The sequence below is a fragment of the Cavia porcellus genome, unplaced genomic scaffold (assembly GCF_034190915.1).
Source record: "Cavia porcellus strain 051 isolate PalLab524CR breed Dunkin Hartley unplaced genomic scaffold, mCavPor4.1 scaffold_10, whole genome shotgun sequence".
Taxonomy (NCBI): domain Eukaryota; kingdom Metazoa; phylum Chordata; class Mammalia; order Rodentia; family Caviidae; genus Cavia; species Cavia porcellus.
Window position 1 is genome coordinate 32,553,160 of NW_026947493.1, and position 27,326 is coordinate 32,580,485.

Here is a 27,326-nt window from a genome sequence, read left to right on the forward strand (position 1 = left end):
TCCGGCTTTTGTCTCTCTCCCTGTCTCTACCACATACCCGCTTCCTCATCCCCTGTCCTCCCAACAGTTATATTGCAGTCAGTGTCAGTGATGACCTGATTGCTGCTATGTCAGTGCTGTTCGCAGGTGAGTCACGTTAAGCTGTGACTCCTTTTCTGTTTTGTAGTAGAATGCACACTTCAGCCTTTCTGACAGAGAGTGTGTGGGACATCACATGAGATGGCCACTTGGGAAAAACCCAGTCACACAGACTCAGGTGATTCTCACCTTTGGTGTGAGATGATTGAAAGCCACTGGAAGAGGAGAAGTAGGAAGAATAGTAGAGGACAGGAGACAGAATCTCAGTGATAGACCAGAACATCTACAAAGGAAGAGTATAAGCAAAACAATCCCACCACACCCACCAGGGCTCCTGCTTACGCATAGGATGACATTCAGGTGGTTACTAGTGAGTGGCCTGCGTGCCGTCCGTGCTTCAGCCCACTGTGCTCCCACTGCCATTCTTGGCTCATGCTGGTCCCTGACCCTTGAATGCCCCACTCCTCTGTCTGGTGAAATCCCCCCACGTTCAAGACCTGGCATGGGTGACACGCCCGTGGATGGCCTTCCCCATCATGTGTCTGTCGCTGTGTGCGTGCTTGGGTCTCAGGACTTCGCACACTACCCTGTACTTACCATGTGTCCCATGAGTTTAACTCTTGGCTGTGCCATTTCCTAAGTCTGTGACTTTGGGCAAGTAACTGCACATCTCTGTGCCTCAGTTTCTCCCCCTGTAAAATAAGAACAGTGGTACCTACCGGATAAGGCAGTTGATGGGTTAAAGCTCTTCAGTAGCACCCACCCCGAGTGAGTTGTCTGGACATGCTGTGCATCCTTCATCCCCAGCAGAGTCAGAGGTGGCAGGCTAGGATCCCCAGTTCCCAGATAGCTCTTGGCCTATCAGGTGTCTCCAGAAGCTGGACAGGGAATCTGAATACATTTCCTGCTGCTACCGAGCATACAAGCCAAGGGCACCCACCAAGCCTTGTGGCCCACAGGCCACAGCTGAGGCCCAGTCTTCATTAGAGCAGAGATGCTTGGGGATACTGTAATTTTCTGTAGGCCAAATGCCAACTGATCTGGCCTAGGGGGTCTCGCTTTTAAAGTGACCTCAGGTAGTGCTGATGCCATCCACGGCTAGAGGTGACTGAGGAGCCGGCTATGTGTATCAGTGCATTTTTGCAAAGCAGATGCCTTCCCGGTGCAGCAGGTTATGTCCATCTTGTCACTGAGCCTTGCCTCAGAAAGACCCAGGTGGCTTCTAGTAGGATTGTAGGTTGCGTTATAGCAAGAGGAAAAATTGTGGAGGATTTTTTTTTTTCTTTTGAGATGCATCTTGCTATGTAGTTCCAACTGCCTTTGAACTCACTAGGTAGCCCATGGTGGCCTCTGATAGGCGATCTTCCTGCCTCAGAGTCCCAAGTGCTGGGATTCCAGGCATGCACCATCACAACTAGCAAAATTACACACATAAAATGAGTGTCTCACTGTGGTCCTGTGAGGTGTCTTACTTGTGTATTCTTCTTTAGTTTTCTGACAGCTTCTCTATCCAATGGGAAGTAATAATTTAGAAGGTAATAGGAACCGTTGGTGCAAAAGCCCCTACAAAAGACGCTAACTGGCTTTGAATCCATGTCTCTGATTAAAAACCTGAGTTTTGACCCCAAGCTGCCTCTCACTTACCAGAAGCCAAGGCTTGGGGAAGCTCCCTTCCCCGGGGCTGTCCTATGAGCAGAGTTGGTCTCTGTGTTCGAGACTGCACCTGGTGATTCCATGCCTTCTTGATAGACAGGTAGAGAGAAATCAGGATGGCAGAGAGAAATAGGACTGGGGACCTGGGGAGCAAAACCAGTGTCTTAAGTGGGATTGGGCTCAGAAACCACAAAGAGACAGACTCGCCAAGCTGGAATGTCGCAGCGTGAGATAAAAAGGAAATGAATTAGAACTGATCAGAGTTCACCCTCATGAGGCCCCTATAATATCACTTGGAGAAATATAATTATTTTTTAAAATATAATTTTAAAATGTAATTATATTTTAAAATTTATAATTTTAAAATATAATTTTTTTTTTTTTTTTCGAGACAGGGTCTCACTGTGTAGTTCAGGCTGGCCTTGAACTCATTCTGTAACCCAGGCTGGCCTCAAATTCATAGTGATCCTCCTGCCTCAGCCTCCTGAATGATGAGATTACAGGCACCATCCCCGCTATAGAAATATACTTTCTCAGGTAACTGTGAGGAAGGCTACTTCTCACTAATGGAACCCGTGCTGTACCGGAAGCACAGCTACTGAGTCTCGGGAAGCCCCTTGGCTCATGATCACACATTGTTCCCTATCTGAGGATCTGTTTCCCCTTTCTCAAACTTATGTCAGCACATGTACACACACACACCCCACCCGAGTATGGCTCTGTGATGTCAGGTGATGAAGGGGATAAGAGTTAGAGGGTTAGCTGGGTCTGTAAGCTCCCGACCTGATTCCCCAGGATCCTCCTAGACCTGGAACTAAACTACTTTTTTCCCACTTTCCCCCCTCATATCTTATGGTCTTGGTTTCTGGACTCTTACGATGCAAATAAACCTAATGCACACAGCTATAATCCCAGCACTCAGGAGGCTGAGGCAAGAGGATCCTTGCAAGTTCGAGACCAGCCTGAGCTGCAAAGTGAGCTCAAGGCCAACCTGAATTGCATAGTGAGACCCTGTCTCAAAAAGACAAAAAAGCCTAATGTGACTCACATCCCTGTCTTTCCAGACCACCGGAGAGGCTATCTCCTGGCTGGGTGCTAGGTTACCTTATCTCCTGTGGATCTTCACATTCCAGACTCTGGCTGCCCACCCCTTCCTGGCTGAGTGTCCTTGCTGCTTGCTTGGATCTCAGTACTTCTGTCCCTCCGAGGCTTCCACATGTGCCTCAGGCTTCTATGCCATCCTCCTCCTCCTCCTCAGGCTTCTGTGCCAATGATCCCCCTCCTCCTCCCTTCTCCCTCCCCGCTGTCCTTCTCCTTCTCCTCCTCCTCCTCCTCCTCCTCTGTGAGTCTCCCTGTAGTACCAGGTCTGTGGAGATCCTCAGCTGCAGCAGAGCAGGGTTCTGTCTGTATCATCCCCCTGGCATTGGGATTTCTACAGTGGGCTGCAAAACCTACCTTACCACCTGACGAACAGTGTCCTGAGGGCAGTAAAAAGCCCTGTGTACATTTGCACCCAGCGTCTAAGGCTGACTCGTAGGTCCTGTGGCCAACACTTTCCAGGGAGTGTGGGAAGCAGCACCATCATATGGACTGGGGCTGCCGGAGGCAATTGGATCATGGTTCTTTCCCTGAGGACCTGGTCAGAGCATGTAAATCTGCTCTGTGCTGTCCAATATAGTGTGGCTGGACACATTAATTTTTGAATTTCTTTTTGCTTTTGGTTTTAGAGGTAGGGTCTCACTAAGTTGCCTAGGCTGGCCTCATCTGCACAGTCCTCCTGTTTCAGCCTCCTAAGTGCTTGGAATACAGAAATGTGCCACCATGCCTGGTTTAACTTTTTAAATTTATTTATTTATTTATTTATTTTTGGTATTGGGGATCAAACTCACACCCTTGCACTTACCAGGCAAGCATTTGAGCCACTGAGCTAAATCCCTGGCTAACTTTTTAATGTTTAAATGTACTTGATTAAATTACAAACTCATATCCTCGGTTACACTAGGCAGTTTCAAGTGCTCAGTAGCTGCACATGGCTAACAGGGGCATCCCGGACAGGACGGATGCTTGGTCACTGTCACCATGGCAGAATGTTATTTGAGGATGCTAATCTGGGCAGTGCCTTAACACTGTTGTTGAGCGTTCCTGGAATGGGTGAAGTTCCTCCTGGTATATCTGGGTAGTTGAAGTGGGGATTTGCAAATTCCACCCTAAGGCTGACCTGAATTTCCTCCATCTCCCTCGGCTGCAGGATGCTCGCCAGAAGTTCCGTTCTGTTCTGGTTGAGGCCACAGTGAAACTGGATGAACTGGTGAAGAAAATTGGCAAAGCTGTAGAAGACTCAAAGCCTTACTGGGAGGCACGAAGGGTGGCAAGGCAGGTAAGGCACTGGCAGGTGACTCCCTTGCAGCCGGGCCTACTTACAGGGATGTGCAAGATGTGTTTCTCCTCTTCACCTATGAGGCCGTAGGAGGAACAGACCCTCACAATACTGGCTCTTTGTCTCAAAGATTCAAATAAGGGGCCAAGGAACTGAGACCAAGACGGGCAGCCAGGGGAGCGTTCTAGTCTGCCAGTTGCTGGGGTTGCGTGGAAATCGGTTTTGGTTTCAGTTGTTTCCTTTGACTGCCGTTGCTGTGATGTGATGCACTGTGCTGTTTATCACCTCCCAGCAGCCTCTGGGAACCAGAGCCCAGTGTGGGGAAGAAGGGAACCTACACATTACCAGTGTCTCCAGTACAAGGCCCTGGGCTGGGGGCTTTTCACACTTGGCCCCCTTGGGCTTCCAGCCTGCTGTCTCCCCAGCGTAGTCACCACCCTTGGGGTGTCTTGAGATAAGAGTGCAGATTTCTCTGAAGGTCTAAGCAAACAGTCCAAATTATAGTTCTGTAGTAAAAGACCAGGTGCCATCCTTGTGACACAGTTACGATGTAATGGAAGATACTGCCTCCAAAGTCTCCACCTCCAAGCAAACGCTTAGTGAGTAACAACAAAAATGCTTAGTGAGTAACCTGAGCAACTATTGTGAAGATTACAATGTGGAATATAACCCATTATTAAATTCCTGTTGTCTTGTTTTGAAAACCCATATAGTTATTGTTGTTGCTGCTGTCGTTTTGCTTTAGTAGTTGTTTTTTTTCTTTTGCTGTTTAATTTTTCTGTCTTTTCTTTTTTCTCTTTAAAATATTTTTTCTGAAAATTATTGGATGTGTGTACCATGTGTATTTTGGGCACCAGGGGGAGATTCCTCCATGAGATTCATGGACCTATAGTCAGACTCATAGAGGACGAGGGGCCAAGCTTCCTCTCCTTTTCCACATCTCCATGCACCTCTCAGATTCTTCATCAAGGGATCCCTCCTGCTCTGACAGTCCTGCTGAGTCCTGTCTTTGCCTTTGGGTTTTACACTCTGAACCCTGTGCTGAGGTTTCAGGGTGGACTTGGTCATGTGTGTTGCCTTTACCTTTATCCGCAGGCAGAATGACTGCCTGGTTTCCTCTTCCTTTCATGGTCTGCTGACTCAGGATGAATAACACAAAGGCCTGATTCCTTGTGGGTCTGCAATGAGCCCAGATCATCGTTCCATCTTTGCTCTAGGTCCCACTCAAGTCTCACCTGTTCCTGGGAGAGGAAACTCTTTCTACATAGTACTTTTTAGTCCCCACAAATTGCAAAAACCTGGGTACTATCCCTGCAAACTGTCCATAATCTAGCAATTTTACAGGCCTGAGGTTATAGTATCCTTGACCTAAAACTGAACAAAGGGTAAAGGTTAATCTTGAAAGATTTCTCATAATTCCATTTAAACATTACATAAATACAAAGAAATTATAAAATCCCCTTTCTGAAAGTCTTAAGCATTGGCATTTATTGTCCTCTAATTCTACTCAGTCCCATAACTATCTACAAATTGAACATTGCTAATCTAAAAATCTGAAATCCAAAATGCTCTGAAATTTGAAAAATTCTTTCTTAGTTACTCTTCTCATTGCTGGGACAAAGTTTAACCCAAAGTTAAAGGAGGAAAAGTTTATTTAGCTCACAGTTTGTGGAGGTTTCAGTCCAAGGCAGGGTGGCATGGCAGACAGGCACCACAGAGGACAAAGCACTTCATGACTTCGTGGCAGGCAGGAAGTAGTAAAGCCACAAGGGACACCACAGCTGTGTCCCTTACATCTCATCCAGGCTACGGAGGGCAGGCGGCACTCACACCCTTATTCCTAGTGCCCTTGATCCTAGCGTCACACACTCTAGATCCAGCCACTTCTGAAAAGCCCCATCTCCGACTGCATGAGGCTTTGGGGGAACATCTAGACACAAGCCATTACACTTTCTGAGTGCCAGTATACCAAAAATTGAGAATTTCACACCATGAAACTTAGTGTTATACACAAAATTAATAAAAATGTATGAAATTACTGTCAGACTATCATATAAAGTACGTGTGAAACATAAATGTCCTGTTTAGGGTTGGATCCTGTCCCCAACATATCTCATTATGTACATCAAAATATTTTCCCTCAACTAAAATCTGAGATGCTTCTAGTCTTGAGCATTTTGGATAAGGGATTCTAAAAACAGCCGCCATGCTATTTCAGAGGAGAAGAATCTGTGGAAAGTCTATGAAAGTATCTCACTGGGGTTGTGGCTGTGGCTTCCCCACTCCGTTTTTTTTCAGGTTTGGGGGAAATGACTTGGCCTTTTGTGTCTAGTGCTGCTTAAGGTTCACCCTTTGATTTGGGCAGTTGGCCCCAACTGATGGACAGATGCTTTGGTTGTGCTAATGTCAGACCTGCTCCCACTTCGAGATCATGGAACTGTTTCTCTGATTGGCATTGTCCCCATGCTATTTTGCCACCTACTGCTCTGACTCTGAAGTTTCTGCTCAGATGTCATTTTGTCAATGGAGATTTCTCATCATCAACATGAAGTCTTCTCTGTCTATTGACAGTGGAAGCTCCTGACTCCCCATCATGGTCACCCCAGGCCTTGTTCCTTGACTTGCTTTTTCTCTGTAGCATACTTCATTATCTGACTTGTTACAGTTTTCTTGCTTATGATAAGTGAAACTCCACGAGGATGGAGGATCCCATTTGGTCTGTCACTATGTTCACACTGCCAGCACACGGAAAGCTTCTAAATATTGAGCAAGTGAATGAATGAACAAACAGTGAATAAAGGCCTGAGTGACCAGAGCTCCACCTTTGCCTCTTGATGCCATGCTTCTCCTTCCTATGGAGCTTTGTTCCCAGCTTCTGGTGTTTTTTTTTTTTTTTTTTTTTTTTTTTGTCTTTTTCCTTTTTATCGGTACCGGGGATCGAACTCACGACTGCCTGCTTGCAAGGCAGGCGCTTATGCCGCTGAGCTAAATCCCCAGCCCCTGTTCCCAGCTTCTTAACTGCTGGGAAACTCAGCTTCATCTGGGCTAGCTCCCTTGGTGAGTGTGTCTCCAGCTGCCACAATACAGCCTGGAGTAGATTTCATACCACCCGCTTCTTGTCTGTACCTCAAATTATCTTTGGGAAGAGTGATGGGAGGAACTGGGTTTGGGAGGCTGTCAGTCTGCTGGGAAGCAGAGGAGAACAGCATCTCTCCTTCTGCTCATGCCTGCTGCCCAGAAGAACAGGAATCGAGACAACCACTGAGTCCCTTAAGGAAACCTCTCGGTCATCAGGTCTAACTGGACACTGCCCAGGTCCTGCTGGTGACTGACTCACCTCAGGATGTGGAGGCAATCGTGCCCCCTGTGCTTGCTAACCCTCCCCATGACTTCCTCCCCGCTTGCAGATGGGGAAGGAGGGTGGAGAATAGCTACAATCACCCCTTGTCCTCAACCCCAAGGGACTTTGTTGGCCTCTGCCTGAGGAACTGGAAGGATGTTCAGAGGCTGAGGCTGACACAGATGTCAGGCTTCATCTCTGTGGATGGCTGGTCACCTGGACTTGGACAGGATGCTGTGACTGTTCCTCTGACCTTGCTGGTGGAGAAATGGGTAGTGTCTGCCTCCAGCTGTGCCAAGCAGGGCTTCCTGTTTTCTGGTCCTGGACTTCTCCCCACCCCCTTCCTTTCTGATGCTTACAAACCCATCTGAGTATCGACTGCAAGGGTGACTGTCTCAGAGATTCCTGCAGAGCAGTTCCTCCCAGCATGTGTCACGAGCCACCGCGTACTGGTGAAACACTCATCGTCAAGGGACCAGCAAGGCTGTTAGGACTGATGCAGTCATGTGTCTGACAATGGACTCCTTATATGAACTTGGGCTTCAGCTTTGTTTAAAAGAAAAAATTAGGGTTTACTGAGGACATTTTAGAAAAAAAAAAATAAGTTATATGTGCTGGTACACCTCCTACTCTGTCTTTTACATCAGTGACTGCATTGTCGTAGTGGTTTCATATGTCTGGAATGCCCGTGTCACCCATTCATCCAACCCGTGTGTCTACCTAACATCAGGGGGAACTTAGAGGAAAACCTTTCTTCTTTTATTCAGAGAAAGGCTCTTTCCGAGGTGTCCAAGCTTTCAAAAACTTAATCCTTTTGCCTGAGCCTCTCAAGTTACTAGAGCTATAGGCATACAAACAACATCACAGCCAGCTCATTGATTGATTTCTGGATGTTGAACAACCTTGGATAGCTGAAATAAATATCGATCATAATGTGTCATTCTTTTTATACATTTAAGTTTGATTTGCTATTACTTCTGCTCACACTTTTTTTGTCTTTGAGATGAGGTCTTGCTATGTTGCCCACCCAGGCTGATCTCAAACTCTTGGGCTCCAATGGTCCTTCCACCTCAGCCTCTGGAATAGCTAGGACTATGGATATGTACCACTAAGGTTAGCACATTTTTTTAACTAATAGTTTGATTGGATCCCTTCATAGTATGCTAGCTGTTCAGTTTAAACTTTAAAACATAGCATATATATTAGATGATAGGACTGAAGCCTGAATTTTTCTTCTACAGGCTGGATTGGCTAAAGCTAGCAAGATGGTATTTAGTAAGTATATGTAAAGAAAGTTTTTGAGACAAGGTCTTGTTACATGGCTCAGGATGGCCTCAATTCTGTGTAGCCCAGGCTGACCTTTCTTCCTCAATTTTCTGTTAAGAGTTTATAAAGTTCTTGGGTCAGGAGAAATTGTTACGTGTTTATATTGACTTTGTTGTCCATGACATCAACTCATTTTTGTACCGATGAGTCACAGCTAATCCTATGATCCTGAAAACTGAATGCAGATTCTGCCGAGAGGAGGTGGCATAGCATTTCTTCTGTGCTGGTCCGGGGGCAGGGAACTGGCTTGGGTTTGCTTGATCTTTTTGTCCTTGAGCCCAGCTTGGTTTCAAGGCTGCTTTGCCATCTCTGCCCGCCCATCTGGCCATCAGTGAGTGGTAGGTTGTAGCCAGCAAGCGGTGGTGGGGGGAATCAGGAATGCTGGACATAAGTGTTTCTCATCTCTATTGCTCTCTGGAGTCCTTGCTGGTCTAGCAGTGGCCTTGACATCTTACTGTCAGTCTAAAGTGTCATTTATTTAACCTTTTTAAAGAAAAATTGTGATAAAACATAGCATTACCATTTTAGCTGTTTGAGTACGGTTCAGTTGAATGAAGTGTGCCACCCAGCTGTGCAACCCAGACCATTGTGCAGCTCCAGAACTTCTCATTGCAAACTGAAATTCAGTATCCATTAACAGAAGCGCCCATGTCTCCCTTCCCCCAGCCCCTGGCATCCTACCTTTTCTTTCTACAAATTTAATCTCATGCAAACCATTTAGGAATCACACAGTATTTGTCTTCCTGCAGTTGGATCGTTCTGGCATGCATCTTGCTTCCCTTTGAAGGCAGGATGCTTTCTATGCACCCCAGTTTGTCCGCTCACGCATCCACCCATTTATTCATAGGTGTTGGGCAATTTTATTATTTTTTAAACAGTTGGAAGGTATCAGAAAAGAGGAGAGCACTTTTGGCACTTGAGCATCATAAGCACCAAGTGGTGAGGGTCCGTTGGTGCTCAGAGTTGCCTGTTGGGCATCTGTGAGGCCACGTAGGGCCAAGCTCTGCATCTGACATCCTCTAGGAAAGTGGGTAAGTGGGCGGACATTTAAAATCTGTAGAGCAGCTTACCTCTAGAACAGCAGGCAAAGCTTGGCCTCCAGAGTTAGACTGCCCAGCTTCAGATCCCACATCACACTCAATAGATGTGGGACCTTGATGTCCATACCTCAGCTTCTTCATAAAATGGAATCATGTATCAACTTTGGCTACAGACCAGACCACCCCAAAATTTAGCAGCTTAAAACATTTATTTAAGTCGTGCTTCTATGCCGGGTAGAGTTTCAGCTGTGTCACACATGTCCCGTGTGCTGGTGGGTTGACTGGGGCCGGCTGGCCAGGGCTGGCCTTGTCTGTCAAGCAGCTGGTTGGTTCTCAGCAAGGCCAGCAGGAGTGACTGGGCCACATGGTCTCATCCAGCAGGCTGGCCTGGTCCTTTTCACGTGAAATCAGGGTTCCAGGAACCAAAGAGGCACACACCCTTCTCAAGTCTCTACTTGTTTCCCGTTTGTTAATATCCTTATAGCTGGAAGAAGCCACACTGCCAGTCCCAATTCAGAAGGTGAACAAAGAATACTCTCCACTTGCCAAATATTAATTTAATAAGCCATTTTTAATTTATCATAGCCATTAAATTAGTATATATAAATATAGATCAAAGAAGTATGTTATTCCAGTTTTATTTTTCTATTAATTTTCTGTTTATAGTAGGTCTGTTGACTATAACACAAATGAAAACTCCCTCCACCATAACAAAAAAATGTACACATAGATTAGGAGTGTGGGATTTAGCTCAGTGGTAGAGTGCTTGCCTAGTATGTACAAGACCCTGGGTTCAATCCCCAGTGTCACAATAAAATAAATAAAAAAAATTTAGAATAAGAACCAGACCTTCACTGGCTATAGCCCTAGAGACGGTGGGTAGAAGAATGATCCCAGGCATCTGGGAGCATACTCGGATGCTTGTGAGAGAGAAGTGTGTCTAGGACCACGAATGAGGAGGGAGGAGCTGACTTACCTTTTGCCCGATCCAAAACACCCTAAGCCTGAAGGGATACTGTGGCAGGTGGGAGTGACAGGGTTTAGATGGATGGAGAGTCTGTTTCCAGTGAAACAAGACTGGTTAAGGGTGTCACAAACCCTCTCAAGCTTTCTGTCAGTCCCAAAGGAATGGAGTACCATGGTCTTCTGGGAAACTAGACATTTTATCTTGTAAAAGATCCTCCTAGAGTAGAGGATGAAAGGCTGAGGTTTTACCAAGGTGGGATATATAGACTTAAAGGTATGTCAGATGTGGATTTTCACTTTCTTGTCCAGGGACTTTTTTTTCTTTCTAATTTGTTATTTTCTTTTCACTGTTTACTGGATACCTAGTAATGAGCAGGTGCTGTGTTACCCACTTTTGTGCAAAGCCAACAACAGAACAAAGATCTTCTCCTTACAGAGCTAACATTCCCATCTTGGAAAGCTCATAAAAGTTTGTGGGGGCTGGAGGTTTAGCTCAGCGGCATAAGCGCCTGCCTTGAAAGCAGGCAGTCGTGAGTTCGATCCCCGGTACCGATAAAAAGGAAAAAGACAAAAAAAAAAAAAAAAAAAAAGAAAAAAAGTTTGTGGGATGGGATGCTTTGATCAAAAATAAGATCTTTGAAGGATGGGGATTTAGCTCAGTGGCACAAGCACCTGCCTGGTAAGTGCAAGGTCATGAGTTCAATCCCTGGTACCAAGATCTTTATTACTGATCTAAAGTGTATGTGTGTGTGTAAGAGAGTGTGCGTGAACATACACACACGCATGTGCACATTCACCATCTGAGATGGAGTGAGACTGGGCAGGATGGCGTTGGGCAAGGGCACTTCCTGTGCATCTCCCCTCATTTAAGCTTACCTTTCTGGGTCTCAGGCTGTGGTCTGCATCCCCTAGAATCCCCATCCCCACATTGTCGATGTCGCTCCTGGCCGGCAGGAAGGACACACGACAAAGTCTGGCAGTGGACAACCTTTTCTTTTATTTTCCTTCTCCGTACAGCCTGCCCTGGGATCGCTCCCAGCCGAAGCCTCCTTTGGTCCGCTCCCCGCGGCTCCTTTTGGGCTTCTACTTCCGGGCTTCTTCTTCCCCCCCAGGGGTGGCACCAGTATATATACGGATACAGTGTCCAATCATGTTAAAGTGAGCAAGGCAAGCTGATTGGCTAACATCATCAGTTGCCAGGCAGACTATATTGTTGAGCGGGTTGCTTACGCGGTAAGCAGGAAACTAACGTGCTCGATGGGAGGGGTAATCTACCTCAGGCTTTACTCTTTACTACAGGCCTCACGTCCGCCAAGTGAGGCGACCGGGCTCGGGGCTGCGGCTCCCAACATCTCCCCCTTTTTTATTTTTTATGAATGTGCGCATCGTAGCCCTTTTTGGACTGGGTGCAGAGGCTTATGCCCTATGCGTAGGCCCACCGTAGGTCCTTGGCTTAGACCCTGGTCGGCCGTCCCATGGTCTGCCAAGGCCCTGAGGCCCTCGTCCTTTTTCTAGGGCCAGGCACAAACTGGACGGAACCTGGATGCACACAAGCTTGCACTCATTTCCTCTCTGTAAAGAAATCCCCTCGGAGAGAAATTTAGACCTGGGCAGCATCTAACAGTCCAGCGGCTTACGTGCAGGATGGGGTAGGGCCTGGCTTAGGTTGAGTCGCACCGGGGGAGTACGCTCTTACCCGTCATTGACTCTCCTACCCAGCTATGTCATAATTTTTTAGAGGAGGAGTGTGGGAAGCTCACCACCCCTAGACTCGGTCGTAGGCTAGGCGAGCGAGCCATGTATATGCCTGAGGATCTTCTTGTCCATTTCGGGCTACCGCTATTTCTATTCATCTTGTTGGTTGGTCTGTGATGGATCTCCGGTAGGGCAGGTCTGATCTTTAGTCGAGGGCTTTGTCGCCCGTGTCAGTCTCTCCGGTACCCACAGTGGTTCTCGTCCCGATTCCTGTGGGAAAACACAAACCGCACCTCGGTTCCAGCTGACCACTGGATCCGGGCCCATCCATTGTCCTGTCAGGACATCTTTCCACTTTACCCACCCTTTATGGTTGGGGGAAGGGTTGCAGTGCTCCACGGCTGGGGAGCAATTATCATTATTTAAATTTAAAAAATTGTGTGTGAATAGTGCCATGGATAATCGTGCCTTTGGGGCCAGGCCTTGGCCTACTCCCCCTTTTTGTTTTTGTAAAATTTTTTTGAGGCTTTTATGAGCCCTCTCAATGATTCTTTGACCTTGGGGATTGTATGGGATACCATGTTTTAATTGAACCTCCATCATTTTGCAGAACTCATTGAAGGCTTTGCCTATATAGGCTGGTCCATTATCAGTTTTTAATATTTTTGGTTTGCCCCATGTGGCCCAAGCCGCCAGGCAATGATTGATCACATTAGACACTTTTTTACCTGTTTCTGCTGTTGCAAATATGACGTGAGAACAGGTGTCTGTGGAAACATGAACATATTTAAGAGTCTCAAACTCCTGTATGTGTGTGATGTCCATCTGCCAAACATCACCAGGGATCAAACCTCGAGGGTTTACTCCCATCGGTATGGCAGGTTTGTATGTGGCACAGGAGTCACATAGTCGCACGATATCTCGTGCATCTGCTCTGGAAACATGGAAATGGTTTGCTAGTGTCCTGGCATTGACATGAAACTTATCATGGAAGGCACGGGCTCGCTCGATTGGTGTTAGTAAGGTAAAAATCCATAACGGGCGAGTGGCAGTATCAGCAGCCGCATTCCCCTGTGTCATGGGCCCCGGCAGGGATGTATGTGTTCTTATGTGGGTGGTGAAGACCTTATGGTGTCTGTTTTGAAGCAATGTCTGGATAGACAGGAACAGCCCAGCCACTGTGGAAGTGGATCTAATTAAACCGGCAGTCTCAAGCACTTGCATAGCATTGACCACATACCTAGAATCGGAGACAATGTTAATGGCTCCTGAGAACCGTTCAAGAATCATTTTAACGATCTGCAGTTCTACCACCTGAGGCTGATCAGGTTCAAATTGTATGGTAACCGGGGGCTTGCCTAGGATCACATAGGCGCCTATCCCCGTCTTGGAGCCATCTGTGTATATTGTAGTTGCTGGGACTAATGGCTCAGAGGCTGTAACCTTTGGAAAAATTATAGGGTGCTGAGTGACAAATGACAAGATAGGGTCTTTAGGGTATTGATTGTTTATATCTCCATGGAAAACACATCTCAGAATGGCCCATGTATCTATGCAGGCAGCCAGGGTCTTGATCTGGCTGGCGGTATAGGGTACTCGGATGGCTTGTGGTCCTGAGCCAAAATGTTGGACAGCTCTATCATGCGCTTCAAGGGCCAATGAAGCGACTGCCTCTGGGTAATGCTCTATGACTTTTGCAGGTGAGACCTTAGGGTGTATCCACAGTAATGGTCCTTTCTGCCAAATCACCGCTGTGGGCTGTAGACTAGTCTGTAGCAAACAGACATCAAAGGGTCGCCCTGGTTCAATTTTGTGTAAGGTAGCCCCACCTAAGGCTTTTTCCACTCTCTGTAAGGCAGCTCTTGCCTCAGGAGTGAGCCTCCTGTGGGAGGCTATATCTGGGTCTCCCTTCAGAAGGTCGAACAGGGGTTTGAGATCTGAATTTGGTATATGTAAATATGGCCTAATCCAATTAATGTCTCCTAATAGCTTTTGCATGTCATTTAGGGTCCTAACGCCATCCGTCCTAATGGTGACCTTCTGTATAAGTCTGGAGGCGACACTGAGGTCCACACCTGCTGACCCAGGGGTGGCCCTTGTTGAAGGCTGCCATCCTGAGCTGTCCTGTCTCTGGGGCAGGGGCCCGCCTGTGAAGGGGGCCCCCTCTGGCCGTTTTTTGGCCCTCTAACATCTCGTCCACAAATACGGTTGCCCTGAGCATCAAAGACCGACCTACACTCCTCAGCTTTGTGTGATCCCCTCTTGCATCGCCCACAAACATATGGTTCTTTATTCCTAGGGCGAGGCCTAGCATCTGTATTGTTTGGGCAATGACGTTTAATGTGTCCTGGCTCCCCGCAGGCAAAACACCCTTTAGCCTTACATTCCCCTTCTAACCCGCGAGGTCCCCTCTGCTGTACAGCCGCGGCCAGGAGAGCAGCCACTCCCGAGTTGGAGAGCGGCCCCCCTATCTCTCTGTATATCCTAATCCAGGCGTTGAGGTCCTTGTTCTTATGAGGAGCTATCGCTGTCTTGCACTCCTTTGTACATTGCTCAAAAATCAGCTGCCTTACCAGCGGTCGAGCCACTCCCGGATCAGAAAATATCTTATCGGCAGCATCTTGCATTCGGGCCACAAAGTCAACAAATGGCTCTGTGGTACCCTGAATTACTGGGAAAGAACCCTGCGACTCCTTATCGAGCGACTTAGGCTCCTGACAGCTGGTCTCTTTGGCCTCTTTGCCATTCAACTTTCCCTCGTCCTCGGAGTCAGACGACTCCGAGGCTAGAGCCCCGTCCTTCTCCTTAGCATCTTTGTTCCCCTTGACGGGCCCCTCTCGGGAGCTCCCTGACTGGGCCTGCTCAAATACCCTGCGTACTTTTGTAAGCTCTTGAGAGCTTTCTCCACAACCACCCTCGCTCTTAGTGTTGCTACCTAGCATGTTTCCCATCTTTTAATATGTTACTCACCGCGTGAGGCCCAAGGAATCCGCCACTTACGCGTGAGCCTGAGGGGAGTCTAAAAGCCCTGTAGGTGCGCGCCACCCAGAGCCCAGGCTTATCCCCAACTCACCTGTCTCGCAGCTCTGTACTGGAGCGTTGTCCGCTGTCACGTCTCGGGGGTGATCAGTCCCCGTACGGGCCACCAAATGTCGATGTCGCTCCTGGCCGGCAGGAAGGACACACGACAAAGTCTGGCAGTGGACAACCTTTTCTTTTATTTTCCTTCTCCGTACAGCCTGCCCTGGGATCGCTCCCAGCCGAAGCCTCCTTTGGTCCGCTCCCCGCGGCTCCTTTTGGGCTTCTACTTCCGGGCTTCTTCTTCCCCCCCAGGGGTGGCACCAGTATATATACGGATACAGTGTCCAATCATGTTAAAGTGAGCAAGGCAAGCTGATTGGCTAACATCATCAGTTGCCAGGCAGACTATATTGTTGAGCGGGTTGCTTACGCGGTAAGCAGGAAACTAACGTGCTCGATGGGAGGGGTAATCTACCTCAGGCTTTACTCTTTACTACAGGCCTCACGTCCGCCAAGTGAGGCGACCGGGCTCGGGGCTGCGGCTCCCAACACCACATGACGAGATGGCAGTGTGACAGAGCTACACTAGCTGGTGCTCTTGATTCCTGATAGTTGCACTGCTCTGAGTGCTGAGGCCCTGCTCCAGGGAGAGAGAGGTATAGGATCCTGAGATGTTCTCCTCTGAACATTATTGTCAACATACACATAACTTGGTGTTTCTGTTTAAAGACGCCTTATTTAATATATATGTATAGCGTATGAACCCAGTACTATTTCCATACTTAATGTCTCAGTGCTTAATATTTCTGTATTATAAAGCACTAGCCAAGGACTGACATTTTCCTGACCCTGAGATTCTCCGGCTTTCAGCCGCACAACCCTGCTGTCTGGTGGCTAATCTGTCATGATCTCTCAGACATGAGGCCCAGTGGAGCTCACAGATTTAGTCCCTTTTCCTCCTTTTCTGGTAGCTTTGTTCTCACCGCAGATGTTCCTTTAACCCTTAGCAGAACAGGCCCATGTTGGTATTGACCAACATCCGCTTCCTTTTCTGGACATTCTGTGTTACCTCATTAGCACTGAACTCATGGCCAGGAGCGCTGTACCTCATGCCTGGATGAAGCTCAGCTCACACACACACACACACACACACACACACACACACACACGTGTTCTCCACAAGGCGCAGCCTCCATGTGCTCGGCAACACTAGAAATCACTTCAGCACTATACCCAGGGCCAGTTTAAACAGCAAAAGCAACAGAAAGCACAAAAATATGACAGCCCGACACTGAGAAGGCTGTGGAAAGGAGCCTTGTTTGCAGGATCAGGGGAGAAACAGAGCCAAGTATCCAGGAACCTGGGTGTTAGGTAACAAGTTTCTCTGCCACCTTATAGGTCTGAGAAAGAGCCTGAAAGCACAAAAGCCCTGAGAGTTTTGTATTCACAAAAGAGAAACCCATCAGTACTGAGGGACAGAGCATTTGCCAAGCAGAAGGGCTGGCCCACATGGCATCAATGAGAGCCGAGCTCTGAAAAGGTGCCGTCCTCCAGGAAAGGGAGGAAGGCATGCTGTTGGCTGGAGGGAGGCTGGTATGAAGAACAGAAGATGGGAGATGGAGGAAGCAGGCAGTGGGGATGTGGACTTGGGTTGGCCCAAGAGCCTCCGGCAGGCATAGGGAGAGCAGGGGTAGTGGGCAGGTGAGAGGGCCGTACAGTGACAACTTGCCCTTCACACTTGGTGGAGAAGTGCAGAGCGGTTGCAGGTATCTGGGGTGAAGTGGCTTGGAGAGGTTGGTTAGTGTTGGTGCCAGATGTTGTGTCCCTGAATTCATGGTGGCACTGGTCTTTTATTCTTACAGTGTGCTAGGTACCATGCTGCTCTTCTGTGGAGGGGGTATAATTCATCTGCCCACTCTTCTCCCCATTGTATAGAGAAAACTAGTCTTGGAGCTAAGAGACTACTTTCTAGGCCTTTCCATGGACTTTTCTAGCTTCAGGGCCTCATCTGAAATGGGGAGACTCCAAAAGATAAGCCAAGGTGATGTTAGGGTCTGACTGGCCAGCAGAAGGGTGCCAGAGAGAGCAGTCAGGCTCCTGAGAGATCTGGGGTTCACTCTTCAGGGTGTTGACGTGGAAGCACGTTAACGTGGAAGCACGTGTGTCTGGTTCCCAGGAACACATCAGCTCGTTGGTGGGGAAGTGGGGAGGCAGTGACAGGGAGGCGATAGTTTGCTGGAAGTGTGCGTTTGAAAAATTGAGAGATTAAGGATTCAGGGAGGGGAAGAAGACAGTGATGGGATACTCTGTCCCCAGGCAGTTTGCCAAGTACTCTATGTATGTGACAGGTTACTTCTTTTTCTTTTCTGAAGGAGAAACTGAAGCCTGATAAGGCTGAATTATCCATGGGGCTTCTCACAGAGCTGAATTATAGGTCTAGGTCTGGGTCTGGGTCATTTGTACCAACATGACAAGTGGTGTTGTCTTTGTAACCCTGAGGCAGATCATAACAGTCTGGAGACGTAAGTAACATACCCGGTCCACAGACCCTGTGAGGGAAGCAGCCAAGATGGAACCCAGAGCTGCCTGGCCCTGGTTGCTGCCCGGCTCTTGGACCGTGGGCACCATGGCATGTGAGGGTCAGGCAGAGTGTGCTTGGCTGGCAGGCTAACTGTAGGCCTTGAGCTCACTTGGGCAGTCTTTTCAAGGGCCTTTTCTGGGTCAGGGACCTGCGAAGCTCTTGCCAGAGGGGTCTGCAGCCCTGCACTCCTTCCCCTCCTGGTACTCTGTCCTGCCCTCCTAGTGACTTTGTCAGGCCTCTCTTCCTGGTCACTTCCGTTTCTGTCTGGTCACCCTTCCCTGAGACTGTTCTCATCATGAGACTTGGGTGAGGAGGTCTGGCTCAGTGACGTCCATCCCTGTGGCCCTGGTCACATCCTTCAGGGTGGCCACAGGCCAGTTCCTGGGAAGTGCGTCACTCCTTCTGCCCAGAGTAAGGGCAGGGGGTGGAGCGATGGGCACCTGTGTCAACGCGGGGTAATTTATGGCCAGAAAGGAGCACGCACTGATGGTTAACTCTCCCTTGCCTGAGAGACTTGGTTGGAGATGCTGGGAAAGTTTGGGAGCCTCAGTTCTTGAATTAGGTGGAATCTAGAGTCAGACGAGTGGCTGAAGGTCCCTGCCACAGAGCTGGCTTGGGCCTGCATTCAGAAGCTGCCTCCCCTTGGAGTGGGCTGTGCCCCTGCTTGGCAGCCCTGCCCCAAGTCCTGTGCTGGGGCTGGAGCAGCTACAGGGCTGCTGATCTTGAAGTTTTTCCCTTCCAGTGGTAGCATGGGCCGCTTGGATTTGAGCTTTCCCTACCTAGCAGGTGACAGGTGGACGGACTGGCCTGGGAGGGTCTCAGGCAGTAACCCACCCATCCCTTTGTCAGTTGGAGCTTTGCAGGGGACAGGTCAAGTTTCATCACTGGCTCTTCACTGAGATGGGCTCGTTCCTAGCAAGAGCCACCGGGTAGGCAGTGTGATTTCTGATGCTCACAGAAGGTTTGTCACCACTGAGTAGTGGTTAAAGGAAATTAGGAAGTGGAGTTTATGCTGTCTGCATCCATGAAGCTCTTTGCACGTTTCCGTTAATCGCTATTTTTAATAAAATTACAACATTGACATAGATAAGTCCCTCCTTCCCTGTCTTCGAACCATCAGAGGTCCTGGAAAGAGTGGGGGGCGGTCACTTCTTCCGAGGAAGATAGGCAGGCTGTAGACATTTTCCGCTCCCTGTTTTGTCAGTGCAGGTGGGCCTTGCTGTGCTGTTAGGTGTCCAGGTTTGGGCCCTGGCCTCATGTGACGTTCCCCTTGAGCGCTCTGGTATACCTCTCTGTTCTCGTTCCTGATTCGGGGACACCCCTGCTTTCTCTTTCACTTCTCTTCCCCTCCCCCAGTTGTCACTTCAGTGTTGTCGCCTGGCCCTGCTGTGAAAATGGACCCTAAAGAGACCAAAGAGCTCATTCTCACGATGGGGAGAGTTCTGATGAGGGGTCCCCGGCTGCCTCCAGCCCTACAGGACTGCTGCCTCCCAGTCCAGCACCTGGCACAGGCCAGAGTTGCTTTAACAGGTGTGGGATGGACCCACGCAGACTGACCAGGAAATGCCCACAGGTCCTGCCCTGGGCAGTTTTCATCTTGTCTTTTCTTTCTGGCTGGCTGGTGTTCTCTCCCTGTGTCCCTCTGTCCCTCTGCCTGCCTGTGTCTGTCTGTCTCTCTCTCTCTCTTTCTCTCTCTCTCTCTCTTTGTCTCTCGTTCCTGGCATAAACACATGATATAACACTGAACTACAGCCCAGCTCCAGGCCAGGCTTTCCTTATGCACAGTGCAATGTCTTTGCTGAGTTTAGGCCGAAGTTAGAGTGAGCAAAATACTCACTTAAATATGAATTTATTTTCTGAGTCAGGATCTGAGTTTCAGCCAAAGTAAAGGTTAGTAAGACATCCACTTAAGTTGAATATTTTTTCTTTTTGAGACAAGGTCTCTGTAGCCCGGGCTGACTTGGGACTTGCTGTATAGTTCAGGGTGCCCTCAGACTCCCTAATTTCTTACCTCAGTTTCTTAAGTGCCAGGAGTGTAGTCATAAGCCACCATACCTAGTTTGAAGCACTTTTTTGAAAAATAATTTTAATTTTTTAAGTAATGTTTTAAAACTTATATGTGTGGTGGCGTGGTGGCCCGCATCTGTGATTTCAGCACTCAGGAGGCAGAGGCAGGAGAATTGCTGCAAGCTCGAGGCCAGCTTGGGCTACATAGTGGATTCAAGGGAAGCTTGAACTACATAGCAAGATCCTATCTCAAAAAAAAAAAAAAAAAAGAAAAAGAAAAAGAAAACTTGTATGTATCTGTGTACATATGTATGTTTGTATTTTTGTACTAGGTATTGAACCCGAGGCCTTCACTCTGAACTACATACCCCAACCCGTTTGTTTGTTGTTTGTTTTTATTTTTAGTTAAGACCTTGCCAAGTCACTATATTGCTCAGGCTAACCTTGCAATCCTCCTGCTTCAGCTGCACGGAGTGCTGGGATTACAGATCTATGCTACCACACCAGGCAAAAAGATTTTAAGTATGTATACATCATGCAGTATTTGAATGTACACTAAAAAGCTGATTTGTTTACCTGAAATTCCAGTTGTACTGGGAGTCCTATATTTTTATTTGGTAAATCGGGCAGCCCTCCCGAGCCTCCGAGGAAGCTGTGTCGTGGCATCAGCCAGATCTGAGCTGGTAGCCCTTGGAGCTGTGCAGGGCTCTGTCCGGACACTGGTGTTCTTGAGCAAGAGCCTGTGGTCTTGAGCAGGAGCATGAAGGGCCCTGGAAACCTCTCTAGCTGCTGAGAAAGAAATGGGATTCCTAAGATAAAGAGCTAGGACTAAGACTTCTTTCTATCCCCCCACAGCCCTTGCTAATTTGGTTATTCAGAGCTGATAACCCCTTGGCTGAATTTCAAAGGGCTGCATAGGAAGCCGTGAGTACTGAGTCTTTCCTGAGAATCTACTGAAGCCAGGCCCGATGGTGTACACTGTAACCCAGGACTCCAGAGACTGAGGCAGGAGGATCTCCTTGGGTTTGAGGCCAGCCTGGGCTACAGAATATGTAGTGAGTGGGGGTCAGCTTGAACTATTTGGTCAGACTTTTCTAATGTGGGTTCCTCGGCCGTTCCCCTCACCTCCCCAGCTACTTCCTGGTTTCGGCTCTTTCCAGCCGTCTCCCTTTGATGATTCTTGATGTCTTCATTAGTTTGTTTGTTTTTTTTCCCTTTAAGACTTTCTGGGCACTGGGGAGCCTGTGCTGTCTTAGAGGAAAGAGCACCTCTGCTTCGTCTCAGGCCATGATGAGCAGCTTAGGAAAACTCTTGTTTGAAGTGGCTCAAGTGGATATAAGAAAAAGATACTGTGGGTGTGGTGGCGCCTTCCTGTACTCTCAGCATTTGGGAGGCTGAGGCAGGAGGATCACTGAGTTCTAGGCCAGCCTGGGATGCACAGTGATTTTCAAGGCCAGCCTTGACTACATGGTGAGGAGACCCTGTCTCAAAAAAGTTTGTTTTTCTCGCTAATTATCAGCCCCAAGTGTAGGCCCAGTCCTTTGGCAAAGCACTGTATCTAGAGGAGATTCAGGGCTTTTTAAATTTCTTTTTGTTTCTGTTGTATTTGTTGGTTTTTGAGCAAAAAACAGTGGCAAAGTTTATTTGAAAAAGTAAAAGTGAAGAAATGGAGAGAAACATCTGCAGAGTGAGCTTAGGTTGGGTAAGAAAGGAAAACACAAGATAAGAGTGAGCCCCAGAGGAAGCAGTTTGGGCTGTTGTGAAGAAAGCCACGATAGCCAGGCTGTTGTTGTTTTTGAGATAGGGATTCACTAACATAGTTCAAACCGGTCTTGGTCTCACTGTGTAGCCCACACTGGCCTTTGACTCTCAGGGAACCACTTGCCTCAGCCTCCCAAGTGATGGGATTACAGGCAGGTGCCAGACACCCAATCCTTAGGTCTCCTGAGGTTCTCCCATCCTTTGAATTCAGCTCTCTTGACCTCAAGCCCAAACCACCCTAAAAAATTTTCTGTCCATAAAAAGTGTTGGAAGGAAATCACAGGATATAAGGCGCTACGTTACTTTATGTAGGCTCCTTTCCTCTACTCGAACAGCAAACTCACTGACAGAAATGAAGGAATCAACACCTTTCACAATAGCATCCAAGAGAAAGGAATACCTAGAACTCAGTTTAAAGGAAGTACGAGAGCTCTACATGGAAAACTGTAGTACTCGGAAAAAGAAAATTGAAGAGGACGTCAGAAAATGGAAGGATATCCCTTAATCTTAGGTAGGAAGAACCAATGCAGTGAAAATGGGCGTACTTCCAAAATTGTTATACAGATTCAATGCGATCCTGATCAAAATTCCAACAGCATATCTCACAGAATTAGAGAAATCATTCCTAAAATTCATCTGGAACCAGAGGAGACCTAGAATAGCAAAGGTAGTTCTGGACAACAAAAGAAGACAGGGGGCATTACAATTGTGATTTGAAATTTTACTACAAAGCTCCTGTGATAAAAACAGCATGGCACTGGCAGACCCACAACAATTAAAACAGACCCAAAGATCAGTACAACAAATTAGAAGATGGAGAAACAACTCCAGACACACTAAGCCGCCTTATCTTTGACAAAGGTGCCAAACACGTTTACTGGAACGTAAGAAGAAAAATCGCTTCTTTACTAAATGGTGCTGGAAAAACTGACTTTCCACATGCCAAAGATTACAATTAGACCCATGTCTTTCACCATGCACTAAAGTAAAATTGAAATGGATCACAGATCTAAGTGTTAAAACAAACATTAAATCTGCTGGAAGATAGAATAGCTGGAACTTTTGAAGACACTGGTACAGGCAAAGGCTTTATAAACAAAACCCTGATCACACAAGAACTATCACAAAGATTCGGGGGCTGGGGATTTAGCTCAGCAGCATAAGCACCTGCCTTGCAAGCAGGCCGTCGTGAATTCGATCCCCAGTACCGATAAAAAAAAAAAAAAAGAAACACAAAGATTCAACAGTTGGGATCTCATCTTATTAAAAAGCTTTTGCACTGCAAAAGAAACCACCAACAGAATGCAGAGAACCTGCAATGTGGGAAGAAAAATTTGCCAGCTGTTCCTCAGAGGCTTATATCTATAATATATAAAAGACTCAAAATATCAGACCTCTGCCCCAATTTAAAGACCCAATCCAAAAATGGACATCTGAGATGAATATACACTTCTCAGTAAGTATGAACAGCAGATGAACGTATGAAAAAATATTCAGCATCACTGGTTATTTGAAGAAGGCAAATTAAAACAATGCTGAGATTCCATGTGACTCCAGAAAGAACGGCTAACATCAAGAAATCAACCAATAACAAATGCCAACAGGGTTGTGGAGAAAAAAGAACCCTTCTCCACTGTTGGTGGAAGTGTAGCCCGGTGCCACCACTATGGAGATGCCTCAAAAAAATAAGACTAGCGATTCCATTTGACCCAGCCATTTCAGTTCCTTAGTATCTTCCTGAAAGAATTAATATCGGGGGCTGGGGATTTAGCTCAGCGGCATAAGTGCCTGCCTTGCAAGCAGGCAGTTGTGAGTTCGATCCCTAGTACCGATAAAAAGCAAAAAAACAAAAACAAAACAACAAAAAAAGAAATGATCCAAATACCATCAACTGGTGACTGGATGAAGAAGACACAGTGGAGTACTACTCTGCCATAAAGAAGGATATGCTTGAGACATTTCTAAATAGAGGCCAGACTATTAAGGAAACAGACACCAATATGCAAATACAACATTGTTTCTCCAGTGTGTGAAACTGAAAGTGTAAATAAGGACCAAAATGTACACTAGGTACTGGGAAACAGGAAGAAAATGTTCAAATGGGGAAGGAAATAAGGCAGGGGAGGGGGCAAAGGAAAGAAGGGAAAAGTAAAAGAAAAAAATGGAAACAAAGCTTTTGTACGTGGGAGGTCAGGAGGGGCTGAAGTGAGAGCAGGAGGATGGGAAAAAGAGTCATGCATGTATGGGTACAAATTCTTTATGATGAATGTGATCATTACGTATATCTAAAATGTGCCAATATGGCCAGGGATTTAGCTCAGCAGCATAAGTGCCTGCCTTGCAAGCGCATGGTCCTGAGTTCGATCCCTGGTATAAAAAAAAAACTTAAAAAAACCCCAAGAAAATGTAGGGGAAAAAAAGCAAGTTGGGGTCCAAAAAAAGAGTCTGTATAGGCTTCTTCCCATTCTTGCCCCATCCCAACACCCAAAGCCATAGAAAATTATACAGATGAAGTTCTGTAGCCTGAAAGTCTGAAATTTACATGGCCTGTGCTCAGAATCATGGTTTTATGTTACTTAGGATGTCAAGTAAAAGTTACATTTGGCTGTAGGTACAAATGACCGAAAGCAGCAGCCTCACTGGGTATGGAGGTGCACACCTCTAATCAGGGCCACTTGGGAAGCTGAGTCAGGGGAATCAGACGTTCAAGGCCAGGAGAATGTGTTCAAGCCAAGTGGGGCAGCTTAGCGAGACCCCGGGTGAAAAGATACTGATACAGAGGCAGGGCACCTAGCTGAATATCAGAGTGCCTGGCTGGCGTGCGCAAGAGTCTGCAGTACTCGGAAGTTCCAGGAGACACCTGCTTTGTGCCTAGTCCCATCGTCACAGGTAGCCACGGTGGGGATTGGTCTGGAGAGTCCTGGCTTGCTAGGAATAATTGTTTCTGAGGACAAATTGAGAATGCACATCAGGAGATAGCTCAGAGAGTCTGCCGCGTCTGTACTGTGGCTCATCTGCCTTCTAGCAAGGCTGTGGGTCAGGAAGGTGGGCTTGTGTGACTCTCAGAGCAGGCTGAGGGCTCCCGTGCACAGGCACGGAAGGTCCACACCACCTGCCTCACTCCACCATCTCACGTCCACCCTTTGTGATGTACAAACCTTGCTCTCCTGCATTGTGTTGCAGTCTTGTGAGGAAATGCTAGCTTCCTACAAAGGTGTAACTCTGTGTGTGTACGGTGAAGTCCAGAACCCAGATTTTCTTTCAAAACTAGTTAATTCCTGTTGGGCACATCTCAGTGCGAGGCCTCATTCGTGGCTTCCAGGACCGTTGAAATAACCTTTCCACCGTCTTCCCACCTCTCCGTGCCCCTCTGCCCCACTGCCTCCCAGCCAGGTTTTCATGTCAGGGTCAGTTCTATCTAGAGCCTTGCTCAAATGGTGAATTTAATGTGCTTCCTTAGTTGGGCTGTGGCCAAACATTACCATGAGTTTGTACATTGCCTCGGGTGTTTCTGCTAAGGTGTTTGTGCCAGGGTGTCTTTGGAAGGCACTGGTGTTTTGGTTGGTGGACCTTGTGTGATGTAGCTTGCCCTGCAGGGAGGGCTGTGTGATGCTGCAGAGAACAAAGGGGGACTTCCGGCGGTGAGAGGAAGTTCTGCGGCGGGTGCTCAGACTTGCATTGCATTGTGGGCTCTTTCTTGGGTCTACCCACCCTGCAGATTTAGGCCTTGCCAGCTTTTTGTTTTTCCTTTTTTAATGTCAGACAGGTAATGTGGTGATGTTGCATGGCTTGAGGATGGAGTCCTCAGGCTCGTGGAGCACAGAGTCTGGACTTGCCAGTTCTAATTATCACACAGTCAGCTCCTTAAAATCAGCTTCACCCTGCACCTACTTGTCGGGTTGGTCTGTTCCCCTCAGCGCCGTGGCCCGAATGGCACATTCTTCTGCCTGCAGCGCCAAGCCCAGCACTGGGCACAGGGCGTAGGAGTGTTGCAGCTGGCCGGCTCCGTCCTCTCCCCGCCCCTCTGCTGTGCGTCACTGGTGCCCTCTGCTCACAGTTGCCAGGGTCTGCGGGCTTCACGCACAGTGTGTGAGTAATCCCGGAAGATTTCACATCCCTGTGAAGTTGGAGTGTTTTCCTTCAGATTGACTCGCTCTGGGATGGTGGTACACGAGGTTACGGAGCTGGAAATTAACAAGAAGTGAAACTCTACACTTGGTGCTTCAGTCTCACGAGCCAAATGTGGCTGATGGCTGCTATTTTGGGACAGTACCACGAGGACATTTCCATCCTTGGCGGAAAGTCCTGGGGACACCACACTGCCTTATTCAAAAGAAGGCCCGGGGTCGGTGTAGCCTCCTGCAGCCCCTCCTCCTAAGCTTTCCTGCGCTCTGCTTCTTTGAGAACTTGATGAAAGTGACAGGTCTCTGACATTGGCCCCCTAATTCACATGGGGACCTCAGTGATAAGCAAGGTAGATGGCACACGCGTCCTGAGGGTTAACACCTGGACTTTTTGCTGTAGCATTCTGGGCTTGGGCACCAACCAGGGCTGTCACCTGGTCTAGCACATGTTGGGGGTCCCCGGGCTGGTGTTGTCCCATTTCTTGTCTTCCTCTCTTCTCACACCCACAGCCGAGGGGGGAAATGCTCTGAGCCTCCATGGTGCGGAGCAAGCTGGGAGTCACAGGGGTCCCCTCAGAAGCGAAGCCCAGGAGCCTCCCAGAAGCACGAGGCGCTGGCTGGCAGGAGGTGAGTGCCGGGCAGTACAGAGAAGTCCTCCAGGCCTGCGGCTGCCTATGGACCCCGACTGGGCAGCGCAGGGGCCACCTCAGTCACTTCCTTCTGTCTTATCTTTGGGTGTTGCTTGTCTACAGGCGTGAAGGATGTTAAGGAGTCCGGAGCCGTTGATTTTAGTTGTGCAAGGAAGCATTTCCAGGTTTGGCGCGTGGTGCATTCGGCCCAGGAGGCAGGTGGGAAGGGTGGATGGACAGTGCACTGGCCCGTTGTCATTACCGCTTTCCCCTGCATCTTCTCTATGACGTGCTTGGGGGCTGCTTATCTTTGTAACCTGGGACTTGTTTCTCAGCAGTCTGAGGGAGTTTGGGATTCTGATTGCTGTGGAACCGGTGGTGGCCGACGAACCAGACTGTGGTTGGTCTTCCTGGGTCAGCAGAGCCCGCTCGTGGTCTTCCTCAGCGCAACAGTTTATAAGTTGTTCCGTCTAGACCGAGCCGTGGGGGTCCGCTAGGGGCTACAGTGGAAGTACCTAACAGGATCTCGTGGAGGCCCTGGGTTCATGTGTGTGCTGGGCGTTGTGGAGTGTAAACCTCCCTTCTGCTTTCTGGAGGCCTTTGTTCTGGGCTCGGCTGCCGTTGGGCAGTGCAGGCTGCTTTCCAGTGAGTTGTCTGGTAAGTTCTAGGAAATGAAAGCTCAGTGAGAACTCAACAAAGAGAGTCGGTGAGTCTAGAACAGGGCTGTT

The 27,326-nt window shown here is 48.1% G+C and overlaps 1 protein-coding gene and 1 long non-coding RNA gene across 3 annotated transcripts in view; one reads left to right on the forward strand and one right to left on the reverse strand.

Annotated features, from left to right (window-relative positions):
- The window catches only part of Sh3bp5 (SH3 domain binding protein 5), a 73,881-nt gene that overhangs the window by 21,490 nt on the left and 25,065 nt on the right, over positions 1-27,326 (forward strand). The window contains exon 3 of one of the 2 annotated variants that reach the window (XM_003479981.5): positions 3,980-4,108. The exons of the other annotated variant lie outside the window; for it this stretch is intronic. Within the exon in view, the coding sequence (XP_003480029.1) occupies positions 3,980-4,108 (129 nt within the window). The remainder of the gene's footprint in view (positions 1-3,979; positions 4,109-27,326) is intronic. 2 annotated transcript variants of the gene reach the window in all.
- On the reverse strand, positions 11,755-16,040 carry LOC134477872 (uncharacterized). Its single transcript, XR_010050116.1, has 2 exons — positions 15,549-16,040; positions 11,755-12,745 (listed from the first exon to the last, which is right to left on the reverse strand). It is a non-coding gene; the product is annotated as an uncharacterized LOC134477872 (long non-coding RNA).